General features: G+C 41.7%; 1 protein-coding gene across 2 annotated transcripts in view; it reads right to left on the bottom strand.

Annotated features, from left to right (window-relative positions):
- Positions 1-32: 32 nt before the first annotated feature.
- Positions 33-20,177, bottom strand: part of CPEB4 (cytoplasmic polyadenylation element binding protein 4) — a 38,106-nt gene continuing 17,961 nt past the window's right edge. Inside the window, exons 3-9 of one of the 2 annotated variants that reach the window (XM_066560381.1) lie at positions 12,161-12,184; positions 10,127-10,300; positions 9,013-9,102; positions 8,430-8,548; positions 7,506-7,620; positions 7,060-7,241; positions 33-4,417 (exon numbers count right to left, since the gene is read on the bottom strand). In XM_066560381.1, coding sequence (XP_066416478.1) covers positions 4,190-4,417; positions 7,060-7,241; positions 7,506-7,620; positions 8,430-8,548; positions 9,013-9,102; positions 10,127-10,300; positions 12,161-12,184 — 932 coding nt within the window. In that variant the 3' untranslated portion in view covers positions 33-4,189. The remainder of the gene's footprint in view (positions 4,418-7,059; positions 7,242-7,505; positions 7,621-8,429; positions 8,549-9,012; positions 9,103-10,126; positions 10,301-12,160; positions 12,185-20,177) is intronic. The other variant, XM_066560383.1, reaches the window with a different exon arrangement.

The following is a 20,177-nucleotide window of genomic DNA, read 5'->3' as shown; positions in this document are numbered from 1 at the left end:
GAAGCTCAAAAGAAAAAGGTTAAGGAGAAACATTGAGTTAAAAGTTTTATTCATTCAACATCTCACATTACAAATATTTAAAAATTATATGCATACTGGTATAAATAGTCATTTGCAAACTATTTAATAACATTAATTTTCACTAGCACTTCAACAAATGAACTCTTTAAAAAAAGTAACTTGTGTTATATAACTTAGAGTAGAACATACAAAAATATGAACTTAAACGTGAAAATGACTTTAATAAAAAATGAATTACCCTTATTTAAAATGCTATAATAAATACTACAACCTCCCCATACACAGTAAAAACTATATGGAAATTCAGCCAAGTAGTACAATTAACTGACATACTTAAATAACTTTTCCTTCTGATAATATGAGCAATACATTGGGGGAAAAACATATTAGGGATTAGTAAAAACTAGACACCCACTTGCTAAAAGTTTCACTTCCAAAAAATATAACAAAAAAATCTGATGAAAATTATAAAAACTAATTATACTTTAAAATTTAAAAATATAAAAAATAAAACAGTTGAATACAATATTGTCCCAATTCTTACAATGCTATCACAGTAGCTTTAAAATAAGATAATAAAATAAAGCAAATGACCAAAACGTTTTATTCCATTTTTTTTAAAAATAATCTCAAATTTACATTAGTAGAAAGATTGATTTCTGATTCTTTTCTTTAGAAACACCAGCAAGAAAGAGGATTTACTAGAACAGTAGAAAATGACATTTTTAAATGTCTGCAATTAAAAACAAAGAATTACACTGCAAAGATCTTCCAGAAGTCTGAAATAGGTATTGCACATAACTTGAAGTTAACTTGCCACAATCCATCACATTCAAGTTTTAAATCACCTTTGAACAGAAGGTTTGAACTCTTCAAAAACACAAGGGGTGAATTATCAAGTCTTTCCAACAGCATCCTTATAAAACGCTAAATTCAGTCACTGCAAGGTTGAAATTTGCATTCTGCAGAGGTCTGTGTATGGAGAAGTAGAGACTATACCAAAAAAGCACGGGGCAGTGGGGTTCCTTTACATATAAAATAATCAGAAACACTTTATTTTACATTGCAAAAATAACCATGGAATTACTCTGTCACTCCCCCGGGGAACGCCGCTGCTCATTAATGACACCCCCCCCACCGGTAGCTAATTACACGTTAATGAGCCTGGGGCTACACGGTAACCCCAGAGAGCCCCGTGCCATCAGGAGGCTGGGCCAGCACGGTTGAAGCACAGAGTAATGGAGAGAATTGTTTATGCCCTGTAAATCGAAGTGTAACCAAAGGATCTGTAAACACGCTTGTCACACAATCACAAGTGAATATTAGTAGAATAACGATTTCTTACATTAGTCATGCATACTAACATTACATGCCTGCCACCTAGCAGGCTCTCTTTTATTCTTTAAATATAATTTAAAAGAGCAGACACAGTTCTGCATCAAACACCTAACATCGATTCTTTATTAATAATAAAAATGGCTAAACATTCACCAAAAACGTCTGCATTTGTGTATAATTTTTAAAAACTCAGTAAGAAGCGGTAGACAATTTTGATGGTTCTTGACTTTTAAATTTCTACACTATATTTATGCATTTAAATTTCATGGGTCTAAAGACAAGTGTCATTTGTCACTTTCATGCTTTTTCTTCTTTAATTCTCAACTTTACATATACTATTTCTTAAATTATATGTACACCAAATACCTGGTGCTGGGCTAAGATGTTTAAGCAACATGCTTTCTTTTCTCTGCAGATTCTAAAATAGCATTGCCAGTGCACAACATCCATAATTCAAAATGTATGCAGAGCACTGAAATGTATAAAAAGCAGAATATAAGAAAATAAAATTTATTAAAATTATTTATATTAAAAAATGAAGTATATGAAGATCTCTCAGTAATAAAAGTACAAAAAGCTACTCTTTGCAATATGAAAAATTGAGGTATTGCATAAAGAGATATCCCGTCAGTGAAAAGTGTGCCTAAAAATGCTCACTGTTGGAAAAACAAGATATACAAAAGTAGTGCATAACAAATATACATTATGTGCATGACAAAATAAGTTAGCTACAAAAACACTGTACCGAAATTCAGCAGGTCATGTACAAAGGGAAAAAATTATTATTCAAAGCTAGTTCTCAAACAGTGTTATTTTCTTGTAATGGAAACCCACCTCACCTGTTTGCTGGGTAGGATCGGCACAATAGCACACCCCAAGCCACCTACAAGCATTAAAAAAATGAAAGGAACATTCCAACTAGAATTATGTACTTCAGAGAAAAAAAAGTCCCTGACAATCTACACAAGAGCACTCTGCATTTGCATTACTGTTGTCAATATTTTCAGGGATTTCAGTAAAAGCAGCTCCCTTGCTATACTTGACTAATAGACAGCAAATGTCTCCATTTTGACCTTTGGAACTTGGTAAGGTATCAGTTCATTAAAGCCTGTATTGAACAGAAAAACTGCTTCTCATAAAGATAATGGGGGCTGGGGGAAAGGGATGAGGGGGGCTTTGAAGGGAGCAGATGTTTTCCAAGCAGTGCCAGGGCAAATCTTTGGTTTGGGAGACTCTCGGGTGGTCCCAGGCCCCTGGGGCCGGGCAGAGATTGCCACAGAATCACTTTGTTTGCACACTGCTACATCCTTGGTGGAGAAGTTGGCCAGGGCATTTAGTTGAAAAGTACTAAAAATAAATTTTCAGAACTACTCCTTCATTCATCTGTTTCAAACTAAACCCTCTGCACCCACTCGTCAGCATTCGCTTCGCGTGTCCTGGGCTGATGCTTCTCAAGGCAGGACTGAGTCCCAATAAAGCCGGCGTTAATTGGCGATGTTGGCACTTCCACCTGCGTGTCTTTATCTCCCCACAATTAGTTCTGAAGAGCTGGGATCTGAGCTGGGATTCTTTCTACAGGAAGAGTAAGAAAGGCATCTGCACACCTGCACCATTCCGTGCACAAAATTTGGCCGGCGGTGCAGAGCAGGACTTGGGAACTCCTTGGGTTCATGCCTTCTGTTACAGCTAAATTTGAGGGGATAGAAAACTGACTTTATAGCCAAGATGGGAAACCAATAAGCAGCCAATTTGAGTTTGTGTGCCACAATGGAATAGCAAAACTCCAGTAAAAATCAGTGATATCCTTGAGGTATCTTTAGGTTTTCTACTTTTTCACGTCAAAATGGAGAGCAAAGGCTGGCCCCTGATGAATGTTAGTATATTAGGATATAGAGTTATATATAGCCATCAAAAATAAAATCTATATATTTATCCTTCAGGAGAGGAAATGCCAGTTCACTAGTTGTCATTACTCTAGCTTTGGTAGGATATCTAGGGCTGTAACCAGACAATTGAGTTCTCTTAAAGAAAAAAAAAAGTGCACTCCCCCCTCAGTAGTAACTTTACTCAACTTTTACATTCAGGAATTCTTAAAATGTAATCATTTTGATGAAAATATAGTAAGCTCTGCCTATCTCGTTAGTAATTTGGATGTGGGTGGTAGCCAGAGGCACGGTCAGATACACACTGAGCTAAAATTTCAGCCTCAAAACCCTTAAAAGAGTTTAAAAGAAAAAAACAAACAAAAAAAGATCATTATTATAGTGCTGCTTCAACTTTGCTCATGCATTTCTGTTGCTTTAAACATGCTCTTTCCTGTTGGTAGGTAAATGCTAACTTCATCTGTTGCTGGAAAAATCCAAAAACAACCAAAAAGAAAAATAAAAAAAGAGAGGCAAAAACAGGCTTCCCTGGGGGAAAAGTGTCAGAACAGACTGATAGTGTTATTGTTACACGGTTATTTAATAAAAGTATTATTATGTTCTTTATTAACAATAATTTAATTAAAAAACCAAAATACTCTATTGTTTCAATTCTCTTCTCTTAATATTTTTTCTCTCCTCTAAGAAAACGTTGCAGGAAATTAAGTGTTCTCTCGGTAGTAAAGACAAGAGAATGCAACTCACTTGCAACATGTTATCGATACGAAAAGGAGTTCCCAATACAGTTTTCAATGACAAGATTCTATAAAATACCCATTATAGGTCATTCTTTCATTAGACTATTGTTAAATTACAGACTACTACAAAAGGACATGCTGTGAGTGAGGGGCGGGGTGGGGAGGAACAGAAGAGTGCACTTAATTGGAGGCCTGCAAATGAGCGATCCTTTAGTTCCAGCGGAATGAAATATGTCTCGGGCGGTCCCCTCCCTCCTTGACCAGGGGCTTGTGGAACTCCCTGCCAGCCCGGGAATGGATAGCAGCCCAGCAATATTCACAGTAATACTGCAGACACGTCACGTTAGCACAGAAGAACGGGGCGAACTTCCCGCCGCAGCGGGCGCCCTGACACTCGTCACACAGCTGATCGTCCAAGACATATGGCTTAACTTCCACCTGCAGCCACAAAACGAGACAGTTGGTCATTCTTCAGTGCAAATTCTTAATCCCACACCCGTGTTTTAGCAGGGTAGACAGCAGTTATGCAGTAGGGAATGTTAAAATCAAGATTTCCCCCTCATGACACCTGGACGTGGCTGTTGAACACCCCAAATTCCAGGCACTTCAACACTTCTACCCCCTCTTTGATCCTGCAGAAAAACCCCAGAATTCAGTGCTGACCATCAGTCTGATACCTGCTGTCACTGATTTACAGAAACAACCTATTGACTGACACCAAAACCTTGGATCATTATGGGAGTTATTTTTGATACCCAATTAATCTCTGTCCTTTTCAGGCAGGAATGGAAACTGTTTATACAACACTGTAACTGCTGATTAAATATGCACATGTGTCTGAAGTTCCAGTGTTAAGACAATTCATTTACTCTCTAAATAAACACTTCATTTCTGTATTTTTTCCATGGCTTAGTCCTCTCAGCAAAAGGAAATCCACCTGATCTTGTTGGGATCAAATGAGAGGCTTACCACAGGACTGATGCCCTCCTACGCTGCTGGCATTAAGGGCCAGGTGATGGGCAGGAATTCAGAACAGCAGAAATAAATATAGGTACAAGTTCCTGCTCTAGAAGGGTTTGTGAACCTTCTCTGAAGCTCACTGAATGTGATGTTTTCACCAACATTTTCAAACACCCAGGCTGTGACTGGTATCTCTGCTGTTATCTCTGCATCTGGCCTGGGGCTGCTCCCCTCTGCACCTCACAGGCCTCAGACACACCTCAGGCAAATAAGGACATTCACAACTTGCTGGGTTTTTAAACCCACCCAATTTTATCACAGTCCAGATGGCACTGCAGTAGTTTGATGTCATTTTTGCTTACAGGACACATAAACTGCTCAGACAGAGCACAGCAGCCTTTTTAACGACCTGTTTTTCTCCTCTTTCAGTGTTCGAGTTGCATTTCCCAAAACCCTGCCCTGCCAACTCAGTCAATTTGTACAAGAGCAGAAGCAGGCAAATATTACTAACACCACATTCCCCATTTCCCTAATCTGCTCTGCAGTAGGAGGTTGGGGATTTTTGAGGAGTGTTGCCTTCTCCAAGTGCTAAAAGGACAAAGGTGCCACACAGGCCCTCCTTCATGTGGTGATTCAGCTCCGTTCCCTCTGCTCAGCCACCTTCAGAGGCTAAACTGCAGAGCTCAGGTGTCCTTGTCACATTAATTCTGAGTGTGACAGGGCTGGAACTGCTCCCTGAGCTGGGCACAGAGGATTTCCCAGCTCCAGGGAAAGCCTCAGTTACAGCAACTCCATCAGGCCCTCTCAGGGTGGGAGCCCGAGCCACTGAACCCTTCCTGTGCATTATCTCAGGGCACACCCTTTAGCAGCACTCCTTGCCTAATTTTACAGGAAATCCTTTCTTGTTACTGTTTTTTTTTTTACTAATTTTATTTTTCTTTTTGCAGCAAAGCAGTATTGGAAAACTAAAAATAAATAGAACTTTAATAAAAACTAGTGTTGCTGTATTTTTACCTCCCTCATGCACCAATTTCTCATATAATGAATCCTCTCTGAGCATTATTTCCCCACACAAAAACTATACAAAAAAATGAGGAAATAGGGAGTGGGGGGAGAGAAGGAAGGGGAAATAGATTGCAAAATTTTTTTTCAGAGTTTACAAGTACTTACTTAAATTTGTAGTCCCACCAGCTTCAATGGACCTATTCACCCAAGTGTCTGCTTATGCAAGCACAAGTTGCACAAGGGCAGCCCAAATTATTTGTTCAAAGCTGTACAGAACTTATTTCAGAGCCAAGATTAGAACAAAGACATTCCAATTCACAGGCCCACAGTCAAATTGTTGTTACAATTCTTCTGCTTTATAACTAAAGCAGAAGTGAAAAGATAATGGGCTAATCAGCCAAGTTTGGAGGTTTTCCACTGTATTAACTTTAAAATTAAGATCAGCAGTGACAGTCATGTAGGAAAAATCCAGAGACAAAGGATGAATTACAAGAGGAGATGTGAGCATCTGAGTTTCCCAAAACTGTGGTCTGAGTATCACTGTAACTGGCAGTTACATTTTAGAGAGATGAAGAGGGCAGAAAGTGAAGCGCTGATCCATTTGGCATATTGCTCTAATTTAAAATAATAAGGAATACAATAATAAAGGAAAGAAATAAGCAAGCACAGCCTTTGCACAGGCTGTGGAGGGTGACTGCAAGGCTGCAGGGCACAGTAACAAGCTTACAAGGCATTACCAGGATGCTCTTGGACACCCAGCACACACTGGAGCGGTTCTGCTTCTTCTCCCAAAGGAGAAAGAGCTGTGGCAGGCACCTCCCTCCCTGCATCTCACAAACACCCCAAATCCTTGCAGAGGGAGCATCTGAGGAGCTCAATATTCTTGGAAAAGGCCAAGGCAGCTGCCACACTTCCCACTACACTCAGCAACTCGAGAAAAGCCTTTTTCACAGTCACCTCCCACGTGCCAGCACCAGCAGCTCCCCACCACTCCGCTTCCATCCCGTGCTGCATCCGAGAGGCACTAAAAACGGGATTAACCTGCTGTAACACTCCAGGGACACCTCTGAGGCAGGGAGGGCGTGGGCAGAGGAGCAGGGGGGACCAGGCCTTACCCGTTTATCAATCTCTCCGTGCTGCAGCTGGACGAAGCGGGCGCTGATAGCAGCAATGTAGCTCTGTTGGTTGGAAAACGCCACCCGCCCGGCCCCCTTGGGGTACTTCAGCTCAGGGTCGGTGTCGATGCCGGCGTAGCAAACCCCTCCGTAGAGCCGGTCCATGATCATCGCCAGCTCCACTGCAGCACAAAGCAAAACCAAACAGGGCTCTAGGCTGCCTCGTTTCTCTCAAAGCACCGCCTCAGGATGGTTTGTGTCCCCCACTGTGTCACCACAAAGCAAAACCAAACAGGGCTCTAGGCTGCCTCGTTTCTCTCAAAGCACCGCCTCAGGATGGTTTGTGTCCCCCACTGTGTCACCACGCTCAGAATTCCAGGCTGGCTTCCCCCAGTGCTCCCCAAACCAGGCTGCACATCCAACATGCCCAGTGCTGCAGTGTGTACCTGCTCGTAAAGGCCGAGGAACACCACCAACAAAAATGGTTTTTCTTGGGTCAAGAGGCTGGGAACCATCCATAACAAAATCACTATCACTAAGGTTCCAAGGCCGGATCTGAACCTATGGACAAAAAGCCTGTTTTTTTTAACCATTCACAATTCAAAGTGTCTCAGTAATATAAATTACAACAGAGTCCTACAGAGAAGAAAACTTCTTAAACAGCTGTACTTTCTAAACTCTACTTGTTCAGCAAAATGGAATGGTAACGAGCTCTCTTAAGACAGACCATTTGAGGATGCTAAATTTCATCACTTCCTTGTTACCCAAATTTCTGGGGAAAAAAACCCTCACCCTCTGCTCACACATTTACTTAATCATGACTGAGTTGTGCTGTACAACCCCCCATGTCACACAGATCTGCACTGCTCCTGTTGTCCCAGCCTTATCTCAGTGCAGCAGGCTCCAGAGATGCCTGTTTGGCTCCTGTGCTGCTTTCTATTTGGTTACAGCTGGCCAAAGTTTGAAGCACAGGACTAGAGCAGAATTCTCCCCAACTATTGACAGACTTGTGTTAGCCCCCCAGTCATTTGTAGATTAATAATTTACAGTTCAATGCCATGGTATGTTTTTTAGGATTTATCTGTTATATACAACACTCAGACAATATGAATTCTACAAGTTCATCATTAGCAAGCAAAAAATACCTGTGTGGAAATACATTTTTTTCTGATAAAAATAAGCATTGTAACTAGACTAAAAAACTTTCTTATGTCTAGTTCAAAACCAGTAAGTTGGTCTTTTCTCTTCTTAATTTGACACCTTAAAGAAATTTTAACATTAACGTTCTGAAGACAGAAAAAACTGCATGTGAAGAGCCCAATTTGTGATTATCACCCAGGAATTGTGCAGGCCCTGACAATTGCACCTACCGGTTTGTCTTTGATAGTGGGGCTGGAAACACAGAGATAGAGCTTTCCATCTTCTTCAATGCATGCATCAATCAGTGCCTGCACAGAGCTTTCATCTTGGAACAGCAAAAATGCATATCCTGGCCAAGGGAAAACACAAACATCACTGCTGCTGTTTGTCAACAGGATCAGAATTTCACTCAGAATTAGGTTTGGCATCATGCTGCCACACAGGAGAGAAAAAGACTTAAGGTGCTCTCAGCACTTATTTCCAACCCACAAGTGCTCTGGTTTTTCACCTAAGGGACAAATCCTTCCCAGTTGCTGTGGAAGGCATTTAGTGTCTTTAAAAAGCTGTTACTACATGTACAACAACAGGGGAAAGAGGGGAAAATGGAATAAAGGAAAAACAGGATGTTAAGGAAGAGTTCTTCCAGTGAATAATAACTGCAAAGCTATATTTGAAACTTCACCAGTTTAGAACAATCACAATGATTAAATTCTTTTTCCCCCCCCTAAACATTGTGTCACTGTCAGACCAATCTTGTGCTTTATCACATAAAATTATTCTAAAATGCTCATCTTATTGGTTTGCAGTATTTACCTTTAGGAGGAAAATAAGATTTGCTCTCTGCCTTGTGCGGCCAGTCTACAATCAAAGGTCCAAAGCGCCGAAAACTTGCAGTGATCTCATCTGGAACAGGAGAGGAGGGAAAAGGCATGAGCTTAAAATAAATTGAACTTAAGGCATTTGAAAGGCACTGATTTCAGGTAGCTTCATCCTATAAACATTCTGTGACCCTCCAGGTTCAGCAGCTCACTGCTGTGCTCAGTAGCTGATGGGGGATCTTTGTGACAAGGCAGAACACTCCTTATAAAACAAGACAGGCCAAAGCTCAAACTGTTCTTTCACTGATAATTATAAATAAAAGCTCATAACCCACTAATTCTCAGGAACTGAGCCACTGCATCTATACTGTTATAAAAGTCAACTGCTCTCATGGGTGACATGAAATTCAGGTTACCATGTCACAGCAGTGCATTAGATGCTCTGACACAAAAAAAGTGGGGATTAAAACAATTCTGTGATTAAGAAAAAAACTTTTTAGCTTTATTGCTGCATTTCTTCTAACCACTATCCCAGCAGGCTCATACAGACAGAACACAGAGCTGTGGTGAAAGGAAGCTTCACAACACCTGTACCTGACTTTTTAATTTTATTTTAATAACAACTGCAGTATTCTGCCACCTGTATTTGTGTGATGAACCACGACAAAACCCTGGTGCCTCAGGATGCCCTGCACAGATTCATTCCTGTCTGGGTTCTCACCATGCACAGGTCAGGAGCCACCACAGGACAAAAATCATTGCTGGAAACAACCTCAACTACACAGGAGCAACCAAACACAGAGTTAGGACTTGCTGCCCCACACAGACCTTACAAAACTATGAGCAGCTTTTCCTGCTGCTGGGAGTTCTGGGGCAATGGATTTATGAGTTTCCACAGGTGATATTGGCTAGTTTAATTTTGCACTTTTGTACTTTTTACCCTGCTGAAGGTCAGTTTAATGTGCTGACGCGTGATTTTTTTTCTTGGTGGCAGAACAACCCCACGGCCTAAACTCATAGAAAGAAAGATCCATTTCCATATCAAAGCTTGGAGAGCAGCCATCCCTGAGCTGGCAGACAAAAGGCTCAGGCCTGGGTGGGGTTTTTACCTTCGTCGATGTCGGGAGGCAGCCCCCCCACAAAGACCTTGCGGGAGTAGCGTTCCACGCGCTCCCCGTTCTGGTGGGAGAAGCAGTGGGGAGACCCCAAGCCGCTGTGCAGGCTCTGATCCCCACGGCCATCGTCCAAGAACCCATCCTCCATGGGGAACAGCGAGGACTGACCTGAAGAGGGGGTTGGAAAAAAAGAAAAACAGGGAAAAAAAAACCATACTAACAGAACAAAGCGCACACTGTTGGAATAATTGGGGAAAATGCACCAGTTGCTGCATCAGCAGAACTGGGAGTGATTTGCCCTCTGAATGAGCAGTTATGTTCTCGATTTCATTGCACCCTTTCGGTTTCCAGCACCATCCAGCAGCTCAAATGCTTCATTTCAGAGGAAAGGTTCCTCCTCATAACAAACCAGGATTTCTAACGGGTGCCCGAGCTGACTGCTTTCCATAATATTTTGTGTTTCCAATGAGGTTTCTTTTAAAAAGCATAAAAAGGGAAGGGAACAGCCAATTTGGTTTCTGGGGCTCTCACAGTATCAAGCCATCTATTCCATTTTCCAGTGAACAGCTTCTTCCAGGGAACAGATAAAATTTCAAGGTGAAAATGGGAAAACAAGAATTCTACCAGTTAAATATATTACACATTTAAATTACCTGATAACAAAAGATAGCATAAACCACCCACTAGTAAATAACAAAAATAACCTGAGGAAAACATTGCACTGTCATTTACTGCAAAGACTGAAAATTTTGTCCCCCCTACAACTTTACTTCAGTGTTACAAGAGAGTTTTGTTAATGGCCTTATTCTAAGAGAAAATGTTGTAAAATGAGAAATGTTCCCTTCACAGTCCAACATCTTTCTATGACAATCCTTTATCAGAGAGTTCCTTAATAATATTTCTTTTAAATAAGGTTCTTTGTTATAAATGCCATAATATCATAAATAGAGCACAGGAGCTGTTCTCTGCCATGAATTCCCTCTTTAATTCCAATATTCAACTGCTACACAGCAAACTGAGACTTCTATTCATTTAAGGAGCATTTTAGGAATAAATATATATAGGGAGAGTAAGTAATGAGGTGTGCTACAAGTTCTAGGATACATTTCCTTTTGTCTATGATGTGATACACTGTGTCTGTTGTTTCAGGATTCATCCCAATCTACCACAGAAATGACTGGTGAGGTTAATTTATCCTGGTTTTGCTTCCTCCCCTTGAAAGAAATTGGTTTTTAAAAGGAAAACATCTTGAAAACAGAAAATCTGACCAAGATACAGACATTTTCTGTGACAAAAACAAAACAGCTAAGAAGCTGAAAGGAAAAAAAAAGTAGTAAAATCCACAGTCCATAGAATTTCTATGAATAAAAAATGGAAGGCTCGGTCAGGTTGCCTTATTTGAAATTTCAAATTTCAAATATCTTTTACACACCTTTAATAAAAATAACAGTCAAGTATAATCAGGCCTCTCTCTGTAGCTGGGCAAACCTCATTCCTACTATGATAAAAATATTGTAATATTGACTTCAGCCTTGTTTCTTCCTAAGGAACTGCTGCACATGGGATTTGTTTCATCTCTTAAGACCCCAATCCTGCAATTGGGAGGGAGCAATTCCCAAACCTAACTCCCCTTCCCAGGCTCCTCAGCTGCTGCTGGAGAACTTCACACACACATTGAACCCAGCAGGTCAGACACTCACTGCATTTATGCTCCATCAGCACCAAAAATTCCCAAAATAAACTCCTCCAGCATTGGCATTCATAACACACACACACACACACACAAACACAGCAACACAGCCCCCCAGGGTCACAAACCATCCAGGTGATGTCCACTGTGATCATTTCAGCTCAGGTACTCCCTAATCCACTTAAAATGCTGATTTATGGCATGCAGACTATGTAAATGTATGTGAAACTGCTCCCTTATAAGCTTAAAGTTTGGACTTTGCCCTCTAGTAAAAACTGAATGTTATTTCTCCCATGAGACATTGTCAACATTAGAAAATTAAAGAGGAATATTGTTACCTCGCCTTCTCCCATATGTCCTTGCTGCATGTTAAATGAGAAAGAAAACAGCCTTTCAATCATTGTTATAAGGACCAAAAGACCTCGTTTTATTGCCTTTATACTGACTCAGTGATTCTCAAGCCTTTGCAGATCCAGGTTATTTCAAATAAGTGTTCACAAGCTGCCCCTCCCACCCCCCATGGCCTCCTCAGCCCAGCTCTGTTACTTACTGATAAACCACGGTGACAGGAGCCTGAGCAAGTGCATGTGGATAATCCAAGGGACTTTTGGAAGCAATTTTAGCCCTGAATTTGCACATTTATTTATTTATTTGAGCTATTCCTGGGGGTGTGCCTATAAGCAAATGGGTCTTTCCCCATGCACCAGGCTGTCCCTGCCTTGCCAAGCTCCAGAATATTCCAACACTGCTCTCCACCCGAGCTGCAGGAGAAGCCCTGACACAAGGGAAGGGACAGAGTGGTGTTACACTTTCTGTTTTGAAATCAGGTTGCTTTGCACAAGCCACAAAATCCTTGGTTCAATTCTGACTGGCAAATAACCAGCTGAAAAACTGAAAAATCAAGGAGAAAACTGGGCCACTGAAGTTGCCTTCTAGACTCAGCAGAGTGTCCAACAGGATGGATTCTCTCACACTAACCCAGGACACTGTGCTGCAATAATTTGTTACCCCCTCATTCCTACTTTTCATGTTTCAGAAGAAATCAATTCTACCCCTACAAACAACAGCATTTGCTGTGCTGGCCTGCAAGAACCCATTGTCAGAGCACGGCCAAACTTTCTAATCAAACTTGCACATTCTTTCTCTTTTAATCTCATTAAAATCTCTTTCTGAAAGCAGGCCAAGTGTTTTCAAAACTTGGATTCTTCCTGGCAAGTGCTGTGAGAAACTCTGAGCACATCATGTGTTTGATTTTGCTTCCCCATTCAAAGTTGAGGCCGGCAATTAGTTAAAGCATTGAAATATTTGTAAACCACAACAATACAGGAGTCATTTCCTTTTTCCAAATAAAAATTGTATCAATCCAATTTACTTCATGATTATTTAACATCCATAAGATCATTTCACTCCTCTGGTAGAAATTCACAATTAACACCAAGAACACAAATTAACAAAACCCTGGTCTTCAGACTGGAGCATGTTCTTGAGGCAAAGGTTTTATGGGAGAATCTTAAGGGCTGAGGGCCTTTCCAAGTACAGTTTTTCCATGGTCATTTTGAATTTTGAAATGCAGGAGGCTGATACAGTCCTCAAAGGAGAAATGTAAGGAAATGACAGAGCATCAGCAATCTTGCTGTGTCCCTGCCTGAGCCCAGCAGCCTTTGCACGTTTTGGAGCACATCAAGCACTCTCAAAGCCAGAAAAATCCTGCTTGTGGTTTCTGAATTACTGACAAAACCACACAGCCTCCTTCTCTCTGTACACTCACTGCTGGCACCAGCACCCAGACACGACTGCACTGTGGATGTGAGACCACAACTCAGGCCAGGGGACTTCTCACAGCCTCCCCACCTGAGCCACTCCCCACAAGAGGACTTTTCTCCTTTACCAGGACAAAAAACACCCCAAAAAAGCTCAGCCACCAGCTAGGAATTATTTCCAGTGCCAAATACTAGGTTTGGAGAACCAAACACTATGATTTTTTTTTCCTCTTCCTCTTCTTAATTTGCCTCTTGTTTTCAGCGTTTGCTTCACATCTAAGCCACAAAATACCAACATCTGACATTTCAAAACATTTCTCAGGAGCCACAGTTTATAAACTGGCCCAGCACAGCACAGATACAAACTTTCTCTGCTCCCTGCATGCAGGGTTCATCACACGCCATTAATTTCACACAATGTGAAACTCTGCGAAATACAAACAGCATTGAGGCAAGGAATGCTCTCTTGGCAGGCCAGGAAGGCAGCTGAGTCCCCCCTTCTGGCTTTCAGAAATTCAGATTAAGAGAAGGCTTTGCTACACCAGCACTCAGCTAAGCTGCTGCACAAATGAAGCCTTGAACTGCCACCAACACAGGAAAAGGTTTAATTTGTAGATCACAACACTTGCTCATCCTTTGCTGAGAAATGAGACAACTGCAGCCTTGGTTTGGATTCCTCAAAGCTGCTTTTCCCTTCCCCATTTCTTCAGTGCTTCAGATAATTGCATAAAGGGCCCAAGATTTATTTATCTCGTGAGGTATCTGAGCAAGAATTTTGCTACAAAACCTAAAAACACAAAGTGTTCATGCAACTGGTTCAACTGCTCGTTAATAACCAATGCAGAGATGTTTTGCCAATAAAATCAGCCTGAAATTTAAAATGCTATTAGCAGCTGCTTCAATTATTTTGTTCCTTCAGCCCTCCCTTTATTTCTGTCTTGGAAATGAAGCCATAGAGAAAGTCAATGATCTTTTGCAAAAATCTGCTGCTTTTACTTTTCATTTTAAGGAACATCAGGAATAAGCAACCCACTCAGATTTTATTTGTCTTCTCCTCATTTGAGACACTTAATGGGCTCCTGGTCCCTTCCCTTTCTCCTTTCTTTTTTTAAAATTCATATATTTTGTGTCTATACCTCCAATTAAATGTGCTGAGCTCTCTTCCCTCTAGAGGAAGAAGCATCACAAAACCTGTCAGCACATTGGGTATAACCACAAGCACATTGTGCTGAAAAACCCTGAAAAATGCTGCAGGGATCCTAAATCACTCAATCCCCAACCTTGCTCCAAGTTTGTGCTGCACAAATTGTGCCCAGGTTGGGCACCTGGCTCCTGCTGGTTCCAGGTGTATTTTTGTATTTATACCATTAGCAGCTGTTTGTTAAATATTACATAAATGGAGAGAAGTGCAAGATGCCAGATTTTCTTTTCTTTTTTTTTTTTTTAAGGGGTATAATAAGGTTTTCTCTATAGTTACTACCATTGGTGAGCAGTTGTTTATGTTGGAAAGTAAATATGACCAATATCAGAGAGTTTCAGGCTTTCACTGAAACTGGAAAGGTGATTTGGGGCCAGGCTGTCTTTTTTTTCCCTTAGGACATAACTTACAGAAATATCAAAGCTCCACAGGATTATTTCTAAAAGTGAGCTGGATATCCTTGAATCTACCAGAGAAAACATTTTGACTTGCCTGAATTTTACTTTTAAATTCTAGAAAAATAACTGCAGCACAATCTGCTTTAGCCATTATACCAGCAGAGCTTTTTTCCTACATTTGTTTTACATTCAACTGTACTTTGCAATTCTATCAAGATTGCCAGCTCTGTGCACGAGGCCATTACAAACATGAACTCCAATATTTTAGTACTTTTTCCCCCCAGTACTCTCTGAGAGCAGGCAGGGCTGGTTCTCACTCCAGAATGAGAGAGATTTTATCATCACTTTGTATTTCACAACACATTTCACATGGATCACATGTTTGCCACAGGTAAGAGGACATTTCACAAGAGGTTCTGTAAGGTCACCTCAAGCCCTGTTTCACCAGGGAACAAATTAAACATCTCCTTAACCAAACCAAGGGAAGACAAGTTCAGAAAATTCTAAAGAACATCTCCATTTAATGCATATTTGGTTAAATAAGCTCCATCAGAGACCCAAGCAGGGATTTTGCAGAGAGCTAGATACACTTGTTAAATCAGAACATAGAAAATCTCATCTACCTGCATGTATTACACACAGAAATATTTCTTTCCATTGAATAGACCCTTACAATTTAATTCTTAGATGACATTTTCAGCTTGAAAGCAGATAATGTCATGAAAAGTTGTGTTTGTCCTCAACTGGAGTGATGGGACAAGGGGGAATGGCCTCAAACTGAAAGAGGGAAGGTTTAGATTAAATTTTGGGAAGAATTTAATCTTCTGTGAAGGTGGGGAGGCCCTGGCACAGAGAAGCTGAGGCTGCCCCATCCCTGGAAGTGTCCAAGGCCAGGCTGGACAGCATTGGAGCACCCTGGGACAGTGGAAGGTGTCCCTGCCATGGCAGGGGGATGAAACTAAATTATCTTTAAAGTCCCTTCCAACCCAAAGCATTCTGTGACTCTGAGGTTCTGAGGCAGGCAAAAAAAGGTTCTCTTTTTTACACATTCCTTGATTTCAGTTCTAAACCACAAAAGGATCAGTCAGGACTTCCAGGAGTGTTAACTGAGACATTTGCACGTGTGCAGAAGCATTGCCTGGTTCAGGCTCTTAATCTCATTCCAGGCAAATTTTTCCAAGCACATGATGTGGAATCACTGCATGCTGACTGTGGGACAGCAGCCCCTCCATGGCACCAGCCCAGGACACCTGATCCAGGAGAAATTCTCTCCATACAGAATAAACTGAACAAAATGCTAACGAATCTGCACTGACAGTCAATGTATTCCATGTCAGAACTTTGCATTTTACAGTCCCAGCCATTTCTGACACTGTCAGATGAGATCCCTGTCCTAAAAATGCTTTTCTAAACCAAGCCACTAAAAGGGAATATGAGAGATTCCCTGTTTTGTGGATTTCAAACGCTACCAAACTTCAAAGAGTGAAAACTCTTCCAATAATATTTTATTAATCTTAAAACAGTCCTACAAAAATGAAGCAGCTCTGTGTGTACACCTGAAGAATGTATATTTGACACACTTTCAGCAATGTCAAAGTCAGCATGAAACCAGCAAAGAAGCCTAAATTTGGCTGCACAGTAAAACCAAGGATTAGCACCTTTGGAATTACTAAGTCTGCAAAATTAAGCAGCAGAGTTGCCAAAACTTGTACTTTTCCTCTTAATTTACTTTTAAAGAAACACAATGTAAAAAGAGATTTAAAAAAAAACATGTTGTTAAATACAGCTCTACCTTATGTCCAAAATGTCCAAACAAATGCTGAAAAACAGGAGTACTATTGTAGATGCAAATATTATGCTTTATTTCAAGTAAAGCCAGATGCCTGAAGACAAGTATTTACCATTCCTTCTGTCAAGAACAGGAACAAAATGAAGTTTCTGTTATTCCATAGCACTCAAGTACAGGTCTGACTAGAATCTTTAATTTTCAATTCCAGGTCACTGTCACAAAACAACTGAGAGACAAAAAGCAAACAGGTTTCTTTCCTTCAAAAACCCTGTGGAGAATCATCCTGCAAAATCCTTTGGTAAATAACACTGTTTTACCTGTGATTATGTTGAATTAATTGGGTTCACATGGTAGAAAGGTAGAACCTGAGTGAGTGGCAGGAAGCAGATTCTCAGCGTAATAGCTGCAAACAGGGAGTGTTGACAACTTTCTACATCAAATAAGCAGGGCTGGAGAGAGGCTGAGAACACTGAAAGGAAAGTGACTGTTTCCAAGGCTTGTGCAATGAGCTGCAAGGTTTTTAGGGCTTTCATCTGCCTGAAGAAAATCTGCCCCACTGAGAGATGGGGCAGTCACAGCCAGGACAGAATTACCCTTGGGAAGAAGCCTCCACACTCTTCTCCCTCTCTGGAGCCTTTCCAAAGCCACCTGGATGTGTCCCTGTGCCACCTGCTCCAGGTGAGCCTGCCTGGGCAGGGGATGATCTCCAGAGGTCCCTTCCAGCCCCTGGGATCCCCTGATTCCCAGATTGCAGGGACAGGAGGGAACATCCTGCTCCAGTAACTCCTGGGTTGGGCAACTGAGCCAAAAAGCCCTGGACATGCTTGCAGAATTACTGAATCCCAGAATCATTTGGGTTGGAAAAGGCCTCCAAGGCCATTGAGTCCAAGCTGTGGCTGATCCCAGTTGTGTCACCCAGCCCAGAGCACTGAGTGCCACGTCCAGGCCTTCCTTGGACCCCTCCAGGGATGGGCACTCCACAGTTCAAGCCTAAAGGTGAAATGGGGTAAAAAAGAGGAACTCTGGAAACCCCGAGTTTTCAGTTTGTGTGAGGGCTTTAAACCCAGCCCTAGTGTCACTGCTCTGCTGCTCTGTCACACCAACAGGGCCCCTGCACTGAAGGCACCTCCAGACAGGATTTTCCTCCATTTCCACCACCACTTAACTACCCCTGAAATGTGACAAACCCAATTCAGTCTTCCTCATCTCCAAACTACAGAAGCTTTAAAGGTAACTTTGAACTTTCTTTGCTATAAAACAGCAGAACACAGAGAAATCTCCTAAACCAACCTGCTACAAATCCTAGACACAGCTCCAGCTTTGTCTACCAGGGATCAATATTTGTTCCTTAATTCCAATTATATTCCAGTGGGATACTGCAAATCAATTGAAGTGGGGAGCTTTAAATATTGTATGTATTTGATTACAACTCTTCTCCAGGATCCCCTACAGGGTGTGAGATAAGAAACCAAAAGCAGAGGAGCAAATCATGGAGCACAACCAGCAGCTGGAGACTGGATATTAGTTGGAATTATAGTGTATTTCAGGAGAGCAGGCACCCTGCTGCTCATGGCACTGAGCTTTATTTTATATTCATGTATGACTGCTGGAGAATAGACACCAAGTTATAAAAACATCCCATCTTTTGCCTCAATACATCTTCTAGTTTATGATATGGAATAATTGGCAGCATTTATCTTTTGAACACTTCAATTATTACTGTATTCACTTGAAAAATAAGGAATGAAAGGCAGAGTTTGCAGCTGGGAGAAGGAAAAGCATTACAGGAATCAGCTTCTCAGCCACAAAACTACTTCAAACGTGGTAACTTCATTAATGACAGCATTTCTGACAGGAGCAAAGGATGTCATATGCTAAAAATTGCTAGATAAAATTTATCTTGTAAGTGACAAGAACAATTTATTGAACCTAGCAGAGAATTTATTGAACAACTTCTGAGAAGGTGTAAAACCTTCCCAAATCTCTGCTGTCATGGTTTGTCACTGTGCTCCTGGCCTCTTTATAGGCAGCATTTCCCCCCAGCAGCTCTGCTATCTGTCCACCCCATCAGCAATTCCTGCACCAGGAATTCTGTCCAGGCTTTTTCCTGCATCACCTGCCTGTGATTTGCAAGAACTGGATTTACACTGCAAGATCTAAACCTGCAGTTCCTTAAGTACAAGAATAGGTTCAAAGCAACTTATTTTTGTCTGTGGAAGGAATGATCACAAGACAGCCTGGAATGCAACACGAGGCCTTGGTTCCTTTTTTAACCATCCTCTTGATTCACTCCCAAACAAGAAGGGAACAGGAACACAAGCAAGTCAACAGCAACCCATGAGGAAAGGCTGAGGAAAGTGGGATTGTTCAGCCTGGAGAAATGAAGGATTTGGGGTGACCTAACTGTGCCTGAAGGAGCCAACAAGAAACAAGGAGAGGGACAATTCCCAAGGGATGGAGCTCCAGGACAAGGGGGGATGTTTTCCCACTGCCAGAGGCAGGGATGGATGGGATATTGGGAAGGAATTCCTCCCTGTGAGGGTGGCAGGCCCTGGCACAGGTGCCCAGAGCAGTCCTGGATGGGAACTGGAGCAGCCTGGGACAGTGGGAGGTGTCCCTGCCCTGGCAGGGGTGACACTGGATGGACTTTAAGGTCCTTCCCAACCCAACCCATTCCATGGTTCTGTGATGAAGCACACTCAAGTCTCTGCACTGGAACATTTCCCCATTTTTCCAGTGAAGAGCACAGGTAGGACACTCATTTTCCAGCAACATCTGACAAAAGTGTACTACACACTTCCCCACACCCAATCCAAATGGGAAGAGAAAATGAAAACATTATTTTAAAAGAATCCCCATTTCCCCTGCCTGGATTCAAAAGTGCTGCACAGAACCAGGCACCAGCAGGATTTCTTTAAGTACATATTTCTGTAAGTACATATTTATACAAGTATCCCCACATTCCATGCACAACATTTATCCTTTTCTCACACCCAATGTGAGTGCTGAGCTGGGATTCCTGCTAATGGGATTTCTGAGCAGAGCTGAAATAGCACTCCCTGCACCTCATTTGACACGTGCCTGTGTGGAGGCAGCACGGTCACTGCTGCTCTCACCTGACAGCCCAGCCATCAACACTGCAGTGCAAAAAACCTGCCCTCCTCCCAGCTGACCAATCTGCATTCCAACACACCAGGCATTAAGCCAAGG

This window comes from Molothrus aeneus, chromosome 15 (genome assembly GCF_037042795.1).
Source record: "Molothrus aeneus isolate 106 chromosome 15, BPBGC_Maene_1.0, whole genome shotgun sequence".
Taxonomy (NCBI): Eukaryota; Metazoa; Chordata; class Aves; order Passeriformes; family Icteridae; genus Molothrus; species Molothrus aeneus.
This window is presented reverse-complemented; position numbering and strand designations above follow the sequence as displayed.